At 56.6% G+C, this 12,961-nt stretch overlaps 1 protein-coding gene across 2 annotated transcripts in view; it reads right to left on the reverse strand.

Annotated features, from left to right (window-relative positions):
• Positions 1-12,961, reverse strand: part of MUC4 (mucin 4, cell surface associated) — a 70,016-nt gene that overhangs the window by 19,620 nt on the left and 37,435 nt on the right. For both annotated transcript variants that reach the window (XM_063704494.1, XM_063704493.1), the window contains 8 exons: positions 12,480-12,632; positions 9,860-9,993; positions 6,895-7,059; positions 5,778-5,933; positions 4,583-4,713; positions 2,084-2,172; positions 690-869; positions 417-542 (listed from right to left, as the gene is read on the reverse strand). In XM_063704494.1, coding sequence (XP_063560564.1) covers positions 417-542; positions 690-869; positions 2,084-2,172; positions 4,583-4,713; positions 5,778-5,933; positions 6,895-7,059; positions 9,860-9,993; positions 12,480-12,632 — 1,134 coding nt within the window. The remainder of the gene's footprint in view (positions 1-416; positions 543-689; positions 870-2,083; positions 2,173-4,582; positions 4,714-5,777; positions 5,934-6,894; positions 7,060-9,859; positions 9,994-12,479; positions 12,633-12,961) is intronic.

Here is a 12,961-nt window from a genome sequence, read left to right on the forward strand (position 1 = left end):
CCATGGGACAGGGGAGAGAACGGGAGGACACAGACCACGTGACCCCACACCCCTGCGCTCTCCAGCTCCCTTGGAGCGTCTCTGTGGGAGCTGACTCTCAGTCTTCCCCCAAACATCCTGCTCATCTGGGTCTACAGGGACGGGGTCAGCCTAGGCGCTCTCTTCTTGCCTGGAGAAATGGCCCCACTCTGGCCTGGGGATGTGGAGCCAGGTATAGAGATGGGGAAAGAGGCACTCAGCTCATACATCCCCGAATGTCCGCTGGTGGGGATGTTGGAAGCTTCCTAACGTTACCCGATCAGGAAGTGGAGACCCAGAGAGGGGAAGGGTCTGGGAAGGAATGAGGACAAGAGGCTTCATGCTGAGGGTCCCCCACTTGGCTGGGAAGGTGGGGTTGAGATCACGGACTCACGCACCCAACTGCCAAGGACGCTGCACATGCCAGCCTTCACGAAACTCTCCCCAGGGCCCGTAGCTGCAGCACACGCCTCCTCGCCAGGAGGTGAAGCTGCACAGCTGCCTGCTGCCGAGGCCCCAGCGACCTGAAACAAGTCCAGTCCCACTCAGGCCCAGGCCAGGGCTGCCAGGGGCGGGCTGGGAACAAGCAGGGGCTGTTTCTGGGGAGAGGCTGAGGGCGTGAGCAGAGAGGGTGGTGGGTGGGCTTGTGGGGGGCGGGAAGGAGGTGTCACCTATGCTGACGGGTTGGAATCGTAAGTCCCGTCGTCCCTGCTGCCAGGAACAAGGGCAGGAGATCTGGTTCCAGCCCCAGCTGGGCCACCGAGGCTGGCTCTTCAGCCACTGCAGGCACTCGAGACGGTAGTTGGGCCTTTCTTCCCGGTGTAGCCTGTAGAACTGCAGCCCTCGGAGGCCTGAGGTCGGGGATTGGAGGGGAGAGGGCTTATCCAGGGCTGGGGCTGCAGGCCCTGTCTCAGCTTTAGGGTCAACCAAAACTCACAAATGCACCCCCTCATGCCACTTCTCACCTCTTTGGACCCAAGTCAGATGGGCAACAATTCCTCCCCCAAAGCCCCTTGCTTGACTTAGCGTCTGCTTCTGATGACCAAACGTGGTTGCCACAGAACAAATAGAACTGGATTTACACTTCACAGTTCACGTGGCTGGTTTCTAAGGCTAAAATGTCCTTCAACCTATCACATTTTGGAAACTATTATTTCTTTCCCACTGGGGCCTCTGGACTGAGTCATGGAGAAGGCGCCATCGTTTGCCTCTTGACGCTTGTCTTTCTACCCGCATGAAAGCTCTTTGAGAGAAAACACGGTTGGTCTTTTTCCTTTGTTTCTGGCTGTTAGCATGGTGTCCAGCACACGGCAGGTGCCCAGTAAATGATGACAATGAACGTGAGACCTTCGGGCCTCTTCTTGGTAGATTCTCTCTTTTTGAGATGGAGTCTCACTCTGTCACCCAGGCTGGAGAGCAGTGGCGCGATCTCGGCTCGCTGCAACCTCCACCTCCCAGGTTCAAACAATTCTCCTGCCTCAGCCTCTTGAGTAGCTGGAATTACAGGTGTGTGCCACAATGTCTGGCTAATTTTTGTATTTTTAGTAGAGACAGAATTTCACCATGTTGGCCAGGCTGGTCTCGCACTCCTGACCTCAAGTGATCCGCCCACCTCAGCCTCCCAAAGTGCTGGGATTACAGGTGTGAGCCATGGTGCCCAGCCGGTAGATTTTCTTAAAGGATCTCACCTGGGTTCTCATTCCTGCTCTGGACAGGACACTTGGAGTATTGTCTGAACTGTCCATTCAAATCCCACCTCCCACGAGACCCTGTCCTCACTTCCAGGATCTGGGCCCCCTGAGAGCCCTCTTGGGCTGGTTCATCTGAGGGAGGAGATGTAGCCCCCTCTGAGACTGTGCTGTGTCCAGGGGTGCAGGAGGTGCCAGCTGCTCCCTGGACGGTGCCACATCCCACCTAGACCTGTAGGAGGTTGAACTGTGTGGGGGAGGCCCTTCAGGATGGTCGTGATGTTAGGGAGGTGCCCTCTAGGACTGCAATGGTGTATGGGCTGGAGGACACACGAGGGCTTGAGACCAGCTCAGGTGTGATAAGGTGGCACTTTTACCTGAGTTGGAATTCAGGAATCTATCAGGGCGATACCTCTCCGACACTGGCTGGGACATCAGTGGGCTGTTTTCGAAATAGCCATCTCCACTGCAGGAAAGGAGAGACTCTCAGGCCTCTGCCATGCACAGGCTCTTGCCTCGCGGTTGCAAGGCATCCATTCATCCCGCTAGCCGGTCAGCAGCTGGTCAACCAGCTAGGCAGGCAGTGGGTCAGTGGGTCAGCCAGCCCCCATCGTTGAGCCCCAGCACTGAGCAGGAGAGGGGACAAGATGGATGGGCAGAGGTAGGAGGCTCTAACTGATTCCACATCTGATCCCTAGCTGCAAGAAACTGGCAGGTCCGCTTGGTCATGAGACAGGGGCGTGAAAACAACAGAGTTCAGGCCTCATTTCTGTTTGTTTCCCTTCAACAAGCAGAGGGTTTGGAGCGGGACAGACTCTAGGGACAGTGTATTGTGACGGTTAAGAGCCAGTTTCTGGAGTTAGGCAGTGATGGATTCAACTGCTGATCCCCCCACTTACTAGCTTGGTGACAACAGACAGGTTACTGACCCTCTCTGATTCTTAGTTTTCACATCTGTATAAAAGGGATTACAGTAGCACCTACCTCACTGTATTGTGAGGATTAAATGCAGTAACATCTGCAAATCCCTCAGAACTGAGGGTGGCCTTGATACAACAGATGCTGCCACTGCTGCCACCACCACCACCACCATCGCCAGCACTACCACCATCGCCACCATCGCCAGCACTACCACCACCACCATCATCGTCACCACCAACACTACCACCACCATCACCATCACCAACACCAGCACTACCACCACCACCATCACCACCATCACCACCACCACCACCACCATCACCACCACCACCACCACCACCACCATCATCGTCACCACCAACACTACCACCACCATCACCATCACCAACACCAGCACTACCACCACCACCATCACCACCATCACCACCACCACCACCACCACCTCCACCACCACCACCACCACCACCATCATCGTCACCACCACCATCACCACCAACACTACCACCACCACCACCACCACCACCACCAACACTACCACCACCACCGCCACCATCACCACCACCACCACCATCACCACCAACACCACTACCACCACCACCACCATCATCGTCACCACCACCATCACCACCAACACTACCACCACCACCACCATCACCATCACCACCACCATCGCCACCATCGCCAGCACTACCACCACCATCACCATCGCCACCACCATCACCACCACTATCACCATCGCCACCACCATCACCACCACCCCCAACACTACCACCATCGCCACCACCACTGCCACCTCCACTGCCACCACCACCACCATCACCACCTCCACTGCCACCGCTGCCATCACTGCCACCACCACCAACAACAACAACGCTACCACCACCACCATCACCACCACCACTATCGCCATCACCGTCCCCAGGTGTGGGGTCCGAGCATGGCCTGGGAAGGAGGAAAGCCTGGAGCGGCCGCCTGCAGCCCCACCCCGGGTGCCTGCTGCAGAGTGGGGACTCTTGGGCTTTTCCTCCTCCCTGACACAAGCAGGATGATGCACCCCTGCATGACACCTTCCTTGGGTGTACCTGGACCGTGTGAAATTCCTAGAGTTGGGTAATTCCCCTCCTTTCTCCTTCATAGCACACCAAGAAACTAGTGAAAGCAGTGTAATCAAAGGGGTAACCTGAACACGCTCAATGTAAGAGAAGACATTTGCAGCAATTATCAAGAACAAAAGACATGTGGCCTTCGTACTGATTGCCACACCCCAGCATATGGTAACAGAGATGGCGCACTGCTACATCGGAGACAGCCTCCCACACACGGGAATCCACATTTCAACTGCCCACAGCCCCGTGCCTCCTCTCTCCCTTCACCACCGGCTCCATATAAGCTTTTGGGTGCCCCTTGGATAAGTGGGTAATTCTCAGGAAGTCAGGAAGGCAGATTCTAGCCTCAGATGTCTGGGTTCAAATCTCCACGTTGCCACTTCCCAGCTCTGGGACTTTAGGCAAATTGCTAGTCTATTTGTATCTCAGTTTCCTGATCTGTAGAATGGGGATGATAAATAGTATCTGCCTCATGGGGTGGCTGTGATCATGACATGCAGTAATGTACTCGAAGTGTTAGTGTCATCAGTCTTGGCTGTTATTATCACGATATTTGAGAAGGTAAGAGAGGCCAGCTAATGTCAGTGGAAATCAGGGAAGCCAAAGCTCTGGGAATGATTACAACACACGGGGACCGGGATGGGAAAGGGCATGGCGGACAAATGGGTGATCTTGTCATGGGAAGCAGCCAGATGCCTGGCCCCAGTGGGAGCTGGAGTCAGCGTGAGTCAGAAGCAGCAGCCAGGAGGGTTCCCGCCTTGCCCCAGGATGGGAGTGTGTGTGCAGCGAAAGCCGACTCTACACCCCTCCCTGCCATCTGCTCAGTGCTGACAGCCCCTCCCATCCTACCTGGAGAAGCCCATGAGCACCGGGTTGCCTGAGCGCTGGGCCACGTCCCACTGCATCCCACCGCTCTGGTAGAGAAACAGGGCATAGGACCTGCTCCCGTCCGTGGAGAGGATGGCTTGGTAGGTGTTGCTCTGGGGGGGCGTGGAAGCAAACACAGGGATGCCCGTGAGAGATCCGGTGTCTCCTCTCTTATGTCCCCCCGCCCGTCCCACAGCCCTGCTCTGACATGTACAGCACCTGTTCCTGGTCTGCCCACAGCAAAGGCATGGGCCCAAAATGCTGGCAAGTTTTGGGTCAGTGAGGGCAGCTTTCACCCTGGGTGTGAACGCACTTACCACGGTGAATTTGCCTTTTGGTGACTTTCTTCCAGGCGGGGAGATAAAGGGTTCTGGGTTACAATTCAGTTAGATGAGTGTTTGTTAGAGAAAGCTACCAGAACCTGAGATCAGCCGAGATACCAGAGAGCTAGAGAGGAGGCTTCATTAGCTCCCGCGCGGATATTTAAGGACATTGCCCAAATTGTCTCCTCCATCTAAACAGCATGGATGACACTGGGGTTCACTGAAGGCGCACACGTTGTCCACAGTAGGTGACCAGTGAACTTTTGTCGAGTGAATGAAGAAATGAGTGACTTTAGACCAGGCATAAGGAAGAACTTGGTGACTACAAGAGCGGGGTCCTTGGAGGGAGGACAGAGGAGATGGTGTGGTGCACCCTGTGCCCGTTGGATGAGACTGTGCTTAAGAGCCAGAGGCTGGAGTCAGAAGAAGCTCCACTCAGGCCTGGCTTTGCCATTTGCCAGCGGCATGACTCTGAACAAGTTACTTAACCTCTCTAACCATTGTCTTCCTCATCTGTAAAATGGGGAGCATAATACCAGACTGAGCCACATGAAATTGTGAATAGCCAGACATTTTTGACTTACAAAAATGCCACTTCCTATGTTTCAGCCTAATAATACCCGGCTTGCTGGGCTGCTGTGAGGTCAAGTAGGCAAAGGGCCGAGACAGGCCGGGCCCACGGTGAGTGCTCAGCCAACAGTGGTGGCAGTGGGGGGGGTGGCAGTGGGGGGACTTGCTATAATTAGCAATCTTTCCTAGAGCCAGAGAGGATTTTGGAAGAGTGGCCCCTGCCTAGGATTCTAGGATGTCTGACTCCCAGATAGCTCCTGGGAGCTGCCCACGGGTCTACTCACCCCGAGGGTCCACTGGGCAGGATAGGCGTGGGCATTGACCCACGTGACCTTTAGGGTCCACCTGGCCTTGTAGCCCCCGTTGTTTGCGATCTTTCTAATCCAAGACTCGGCCTCCTGGACTAGCAGGCTGTGTTCACCATAGAACGTCTCGTATTCCTAGGAAAGGAGGGCAGATGAGAACAAGCCAACGAGGGTCCCACTCCTACACGTGGACCCCCCCACTTTCTGCCTGAGGACCCTGCCCACTTTAGCCCACTCACATGGCCTGCCCTCCCCGTCCCAGGCCTGCATTTTTGCCGTGAGCTCTTCTGAGGTGAAGTTCAATTCAAACTTGGGCTGCAGGAAGGCCTGCAGTGTGCAGAATGCAGGGTCGTGGCCCAGACGTCCAAGACCTCTGGACTTGAACTCAAGCGTCTTAGCTCAAACTGGCCCAGAGAGCAGAGCCACTCGGGCCCACTTTTACCTCCCCATGCCTAATCTGCAGCTTCTTGAGAACAGGCATGAGTCTCTTCCTCTTGGAGCCTCCACACTGCCCTGTCCGTGGCAGGGGCACGGTCCACACTTCCTGCAGTAGCTTTCATCACGTTTCCTCTGATTGGAGTTATTCACCCAGTCCAGGAGCACAGGACGGGCCCTCTTGACTCACTCTTGTTAGGATAGACCCCCTACAGCCTGATTTTACAATCAAAGGCTGAATTGTCAGCCCCTATCCCCCGTCACCTGCAGGTCTTCTCGCGGCCGGGTTGGGGTATTCCTGGTCAGTCTCGCGGCCGGGTTGGGGTATTCCTGGTCAGTCTCGCGGCCGGGTTGGGGTATTCCTGGTCAGTCTCGCGGCCGGGTTGGGGTATTCCTGGTCAGTCTCGCGGTTGGGCTGGGGTATTCCTGGTCAGTCTCGTGGTTGGGTTGGGGTATTCCTGGTCAGTCTCGTGGCTGGGTTTGGGTACTCCTGAGTCAGCTTAATGTCCCTTGACTGCTTCCTCCCACACCCATATTTAAGCCTCAGTCCCCTGCTGCAGGGGCTGTCACAGCAGCAACTCTGGCAATGCCTTCCACACAGCTCTTTGTCTCCCCTGCCAGCTGCTGGGGGATCCTGACTGCCAGGCTTTGAAAGGCTCACCTGATAAAATGTGGTCCCCCGACCAGTGGAGAAGTCAGCATCGTCCCAGAACGGAGCCACCAGGGCCACAGGGTCCCGGCCTGTGAAGCCTGTTGGGAGTGGGTTGGGGTAGGAGAAAATCTGGTAGTCTGACTCTGGGAAGATGATCTGGCCATTGTCTGTGAACTGAGCACATGGGTTTTGTGGTCAGCATTCAGGGAGGGAAGTGGGGAGGAAAGTCCCAGCCTTGGTCCAGCTCCTCAAAAGCGTGACCCCCAAGGGTAGAGCTTTAGAGATGCTAACAACCCCTGGAAGTCACCTCCTGTGTCCTGGCGTGGGGAGAGCCCTTTCCATGTAATCTCACAGAATGCTCCGCCCTCAGGCCATCCCTTGCGTCCTCGGGTGGTAGGCTTGGTCCTGTTTCACTGCAGATCCCTGGCTGTGGACCAGCCCCTCACAGGCACACCCCTCTTGGCCAGTCCCCTGGGCCCCATCCTGAAGTTTGCGACACATTAGGTGGGGCTCAGGGGGTGGAGCCCTCCCTCCATCGCTCAGTGGGTGGAGCCCTCCCTCCATCGCTCGGTGGGTGGAGCCCTCCCTCCGTCGCTCAGGGGCGTACACACCCTCTCTCCACCGCTCAGGGGTGCAGACACCCCATCTCCATCACTTAGGGGGTGAAGCCCTCTATCTATTGCTCAGCAGGTGTAGACACCCTCTCTCCATCGCTCAGGGGTGTAGACACCCTCTCTCCATCACTTAGGGGGTGGAAACCTCTCTCTATCGCTCAGCAGGTGTAGACACCCTCTCTCCATCACTCAGGGGTATAGACACCCTCTCTCCATCGCTCAGGGGTATAGACACCGTCTCTCCATCGCTCAGGGGTATAGACACCCCCTCTCCATCGCTCAGAGGTGTGGACACCCCCTCTCCGTCGCTCAGGGGTGTGGACACCCCCTCTCCGTCGCTCAGGGGTGTGGACACCCTCCCTCCGTCGCTCAGGGGTGTGGACACCCTCCCTCCGTCGCTCAGGGGTGTGGACACCCTCCCTCCGTCGCTCAGGGGTGTGGACACCCTCTCTCCGTCGCTCAGGGGTGTGGACACCCTCCCTTCGTCGCTCAGGGGTGTAGACACCCTCTCTCCGTCTCTCAGGGGTGTAGACACCCTCTCCATCGCTCAGGGGTGTAGACACCCTCCCTTCATTGCTCAGGGGTGTAGACACCCTTCCTTCATCGCTCAGGGGTATAGACACCCTCTCTCCATCGCTCAGGGGTGTAGACACCCTCTCTCCATCGCTCAGGGGTATAGACACCCTCTCTCCACCGCTCAGGGGTGTAGACACCCTCCCTTCATCGCTCAGGGGTGTGGACACCCTCTCCATCGCTCAGGGGTATAGACATCCTCTCTCCATCACTCAGGGGTGTAGACACCCCCTCTCCATCGCTCAGGGGTGCAGACACCCCATCTCCATCACTTAGGGAGTGGAAACCTCTCTCTATTGCTCAGCAGGTGTAGACACCCCCTCTCCATCGCTTAGGGGTGTAGACACCCCCTCTCCATCGCTCAGAGGTGTGGACACCCCCTCTCCGTCGCTCAGGGGTGTGGACACCCCCTCCGTCGCTCAGAGGTGTGGACACCCCCTCTCCGTCGCTCAGGGGTGTGGACACCCTCCCTCCGTCGCTCAGGGGTGTGGACACCCTCCCTCCGTCGCTCAGGGGTGTGGACACCCTCTCTCCGTCGCTCAGGGGTGTGGACACCCTCCCTTCGTCGCTCAGGGGTGTAGACACCCTCTCTCCGTCTCTCAGGGGTGTAGACACCCTCTCCATCGCTCAGGGGTGTAGACAACCTCCCTTCATTGCTCAGGGGTGTAGACAACCTCCCTTCATCACTCAGGGGTGTAGACACCCTCTCTCCATCGCTCAGGGGTATAGACACCCCCTCTCCATCGCTCAGCAGGTGTAGACACCCTCTCTCCATCGCTCAGGGGTGCAGACACCCCATCTCCATCACTTAGGGAGTGGAAACCTCTCTCTATTGCTCAGCAGGTGTAGACACCCCCTCTCCATCGCTCAGGGGTGTAGACACCCTCTCTCCATCGCTCAGGGGTGCAGACACCCCATCTCCATCATCACTTAGGGGGTGGAAACCTCTCTCTATCGCTCAGCAGGTGTGGACACCCTCTCTCTATCGCTCAGCAGGTGTGGACACCCTCTCTCCATCGCTCAGCAGGTGTGGACACCCTCTCTCTATCGCTCAGCAGGTGTGGACACCCTCTGTCTATCGCTCAGCAGGTGTGGACACCCTCTGTCTATCGCTCAGCAGGTGTGGACACCCTCTCTCCATCGCTCAGCAGGTGTGGAAACCCTCTCTCTATCGCTCAGCAGGTGTGGACACCCTCTCTCTATCGCTCAGCAGGTGTGGACACCCTCTCTCTATCGCTCAGCAGGTGTGGACACCCTCTCTCTATCGCTCAGCAGGTGTGGACACCCTCTCTCTATCGCTCAGCAGGTGTGGACACCCTCTCTCTATCGCTCAGCAGGTGTGGACACCCTCTCTCTATCGCTCAGCAGGTGTGGACACCCTCCCCATCGCTCAGTCGCCCTCTCATGCTGTGTTCGGACTCAGCCTCCTCCCTCGGGGCCACAGGAGCCAGGATTGTCCCTCCAACTCTGCTCCAGGAGGCAGGGACCAGGGGGCCAGAGACGAATCCCAGAAGGTGGAAAGGGCAGGAACAGTCCAGTTTCCCAAGTGTGGCTTTTCACCCCTGAGAAGGCACCGCAGAAGCAGCGGTGGGCCCAGCAGGTGGGCAGCCCTCGCCTGGCACCCGGTGTTCCTCAGGCAGAGGCCTGACATTAAGGAGGCTGTGGGGGTGAACGAGGGGCCCAGCCAAGGCTGCTTCCATTCCCGCTTCCTCTGGGTTCCCTCTCGAAGCTGGAGAGAGAAGTGGGCCCGGGGAGTTCAGGCTGCGCGGGCCGCAGCCCGGACTCACGTAGAGGGAATCACGGAGAGAGGAGCCAAGGGGGAAGCCAGTCGCCGGCTTGAAGAGTGGGGAGGTGAAGTCCACGGTCCTCCTGACGAACTCCAGGTCCCCGGCGCCTGCCCCATAGGGGAAGAGGGAAACTCCTGGGCCAGGACAGAGAAGAGCAGGAAGTCCAAGTGGGCCTGGGCCTTCTTTAGGGCTGAAAGGGATCCCAGAGCGCTCCCCGCAGGCTGCCCACACCTGTCCCGTGTTCCCCAAGGGCCCCAGAGTCAGCCATCAAGGGTGCTTCTCGCTCCCTCTCCACCCACATTGAATGCATGTGGTCATTTTACTCCCTAAACTACGCCTCTCATCCTTCCCCAGCTTGGAGAAAAACAGGTCCTGCTGTCAGAATACCAGCAAACGATTCTCAATCTCTTAGTTAGTGCCAATCCTTTTCAGGGTTAAAAGACAAAAGTCCATGCTGGGTGCGGTGGCTCACGCCTGTAATCCCAGCACTTTGGGAGGCTGAGGCGGGAGGATCAAGAGGTCAGGAGTTCGAGACCAGCCTGACCAACATGGAGAAGCCCTGTCTCTACTTAAAATACAAAAATTAGCCGGGTGTGGTGGCGCATGCCTGTAATCCCAGCCACTCGGGAGGCTGAGGCAGGAGAATCGCTTGAACCCGGGAGGCTGAGGTTCCGTGAGCTGAGATCGTGCCACTGCACTTCAGCCTGGGCAACAAGAGCGAAAACTCCGTCTCAAAAAAAAAGAAAAAAATAGACAAAAGTCCAGCGCAATGAAGATGAGTAACTACAAAGCCCTTTTCAGGGAATGAGACTTGTTTCCTAAGACGGCCTTTCTCCAGATAAACTTGAAGACTCCTCCAATTTAACCTAGGACTCCCTAGAGGCCCTCGGGCTCCAGTTTGAGAAACCTTGTCCCAAATATTTCTCGCAGCTGCCGACTCCTTGGCGCCCTCCCCTGGTCCTGCTTGGAAACCCGCAGGCTCTCCTGGCCTCCTCACTGCCTGCAAATCGGACCGCTCCAGGCGCCACTTGTTAAATGCCATTTGTACAATGCGAAACTGAGTCCTCCCTGGCTCCCGTTGCCTACAGGATTCCCCGCATGCCGGCCGCACTTTTGGCTACCCTTCTTCTCATTTTCAGCCACCCCAAATGCTTCGGGGATCCGCTCCCCATGCAGCACCGGGACGACTTTCTGCAGCCATACCTACCACACTCGTACCTTCCACGGCCATACCTTCCACACCCATACCTTCCACACCCATACCTTCCACACCCATACCTTCCACATCCATACCTTCCACACCCATACCTTCCACACCCATACCTTCCACATCCATACCTTCCACATCCATACCTTCCACACCCATACCTTCCACACCCATACCTTCAACACCCATACCTTCCACACCCATACCTTCCACATCCATACCTTCCACATCCATACCTTCCACACCCATACCTTCCACATCCATACCTTCCACATCCATACCTTCCACAGCCATACCTTCCACATCCATACCTTCCACACCCATACCTTCCACACCCATACCTTCCACACCCATACCTTCCACATCCATACCTTCCACATCCATACCTTCCACATCCATACCTTCCACACCCATACTTTCCACATCCATACCTTCCACATCCATACCTTCCACACCCGTACCTTCCACATCCATACCTTCCACACCCGTACCTTCCACACTCGTACCTTCCACACCCGTACCTTCCACATCCGTACCTTCCACACCCGTACCTTCCACACCCGTACCTTCCACACCCGTACCTTCCACAGTCATACCTTCCACACCCATACCTTCCACACCCATACCTTCCACACCCATACCTTCCACACCCATACCTTCCACATCCATACCTTCCACACCCATACCTTCCATATCCATACCTTCCACACCCATACCTTCCACAGTCATACCTTCCACACCCATACCTTCCACACCCATACCTTCCACACCCATACCTTCCACAGTCATACCTTCCACACCCATACCTTCCACACCCATACCTTTCACACCCATACCTTCCACATCCATACCTTCCACACCCATACCTTCCACGGCCATAGCTTCCACACCCATACCTTCCACATCCATACCTTCCACACCCATACCTTCCACGGCCATAGCTTCCACACCCATATCTTCCACACCCATACCTTCCACACCCATACCTTCCACACTCGTACCTTCCACGGCCATACCTTCCACACCCATACCTTCTACACTCATACCTTCCACACCTTTGTTCCAGCTGTTCCCGCCCTCGTCCCTGCCTGGGGTGCTCCTCCATCCCCGGCTCTGCATTCCTTAGGGCCTTCCATTGTGTGCACTTAGACCCTGGGATGAGTCCTCTAACCGCCTCTACCAGACCGTCCATCTATCCCTTGCTGAATGGCACTGGGGTAATTTCTCTGTCTCCAGCTCCTGGCCCAGTGCCATGCACAAAGCCAGCCCACAGCAGCGACTCCGATGCTGTGTCCCTGTCCTCGGTAAGGCCCTCCCCACCCGAGAGAGCAGAGACTGTGGGAAGTAGGCTGAGAGGGAGCCTTCAGTTACATCACCCCTCAAAAGCCACAGGCCTCGCCTGTATGGCCTCACCTTTCTCAGGCAGGATGGGGATGGGGGCAGCTGTGGAGCGGGTGTGCATGGCAGTGCTGGGAGTGGTGGAAATGATGGTCTCGGAGGTTGTGGGGGGTGGTGATGTGGCTGTGCGTCTCCCACCGTCTGTCTTCAGTGACGGTGTTATCATTCCTGGACACGTGAAAAGAGAAGGCAGGGGTGTTTCTTACAGCAACGAAACAGCAGAGTCAAAGAGATTCAAAGAAATCAGGAGCTGGAAGAGAGAGCTGGAAACTCCTTGTCTCTCCCCTGCTCATATCCAAACTACTCTCGACATCAGTGCTTTTCGATTACGGCACAAAGCAGGGTGAGCCTGTCACCCACCACACCCATCACCTCCTCCCCTGTGGGACCTGACTCAGCCCCACCAGGTAATGCGAATGCACCAGTGTTCTCAGGTACTCCTTAGGCTGAATTCCGCCAAGGGGCCCACTGGGAGAGATAAAGACCAGGCAGATGGC

The sequence above is a fragment of the Gorilla gorilla genome, chromosome 2 (assembly GCF_029281585.2).
Source record: "Gorilla gorilla gorilla isolate KB3781 chromosome 2, NHGRI_mGorGor1-v2.1_pri, whole genome shotgun sequence".
Classification (NCBI taxonomy): domain Eukaryota; kingdom Metazoa; phylum Chordata; class Mammalia; order Primates; family Hominidae; genus Gorilla; species Gorilla gorilla.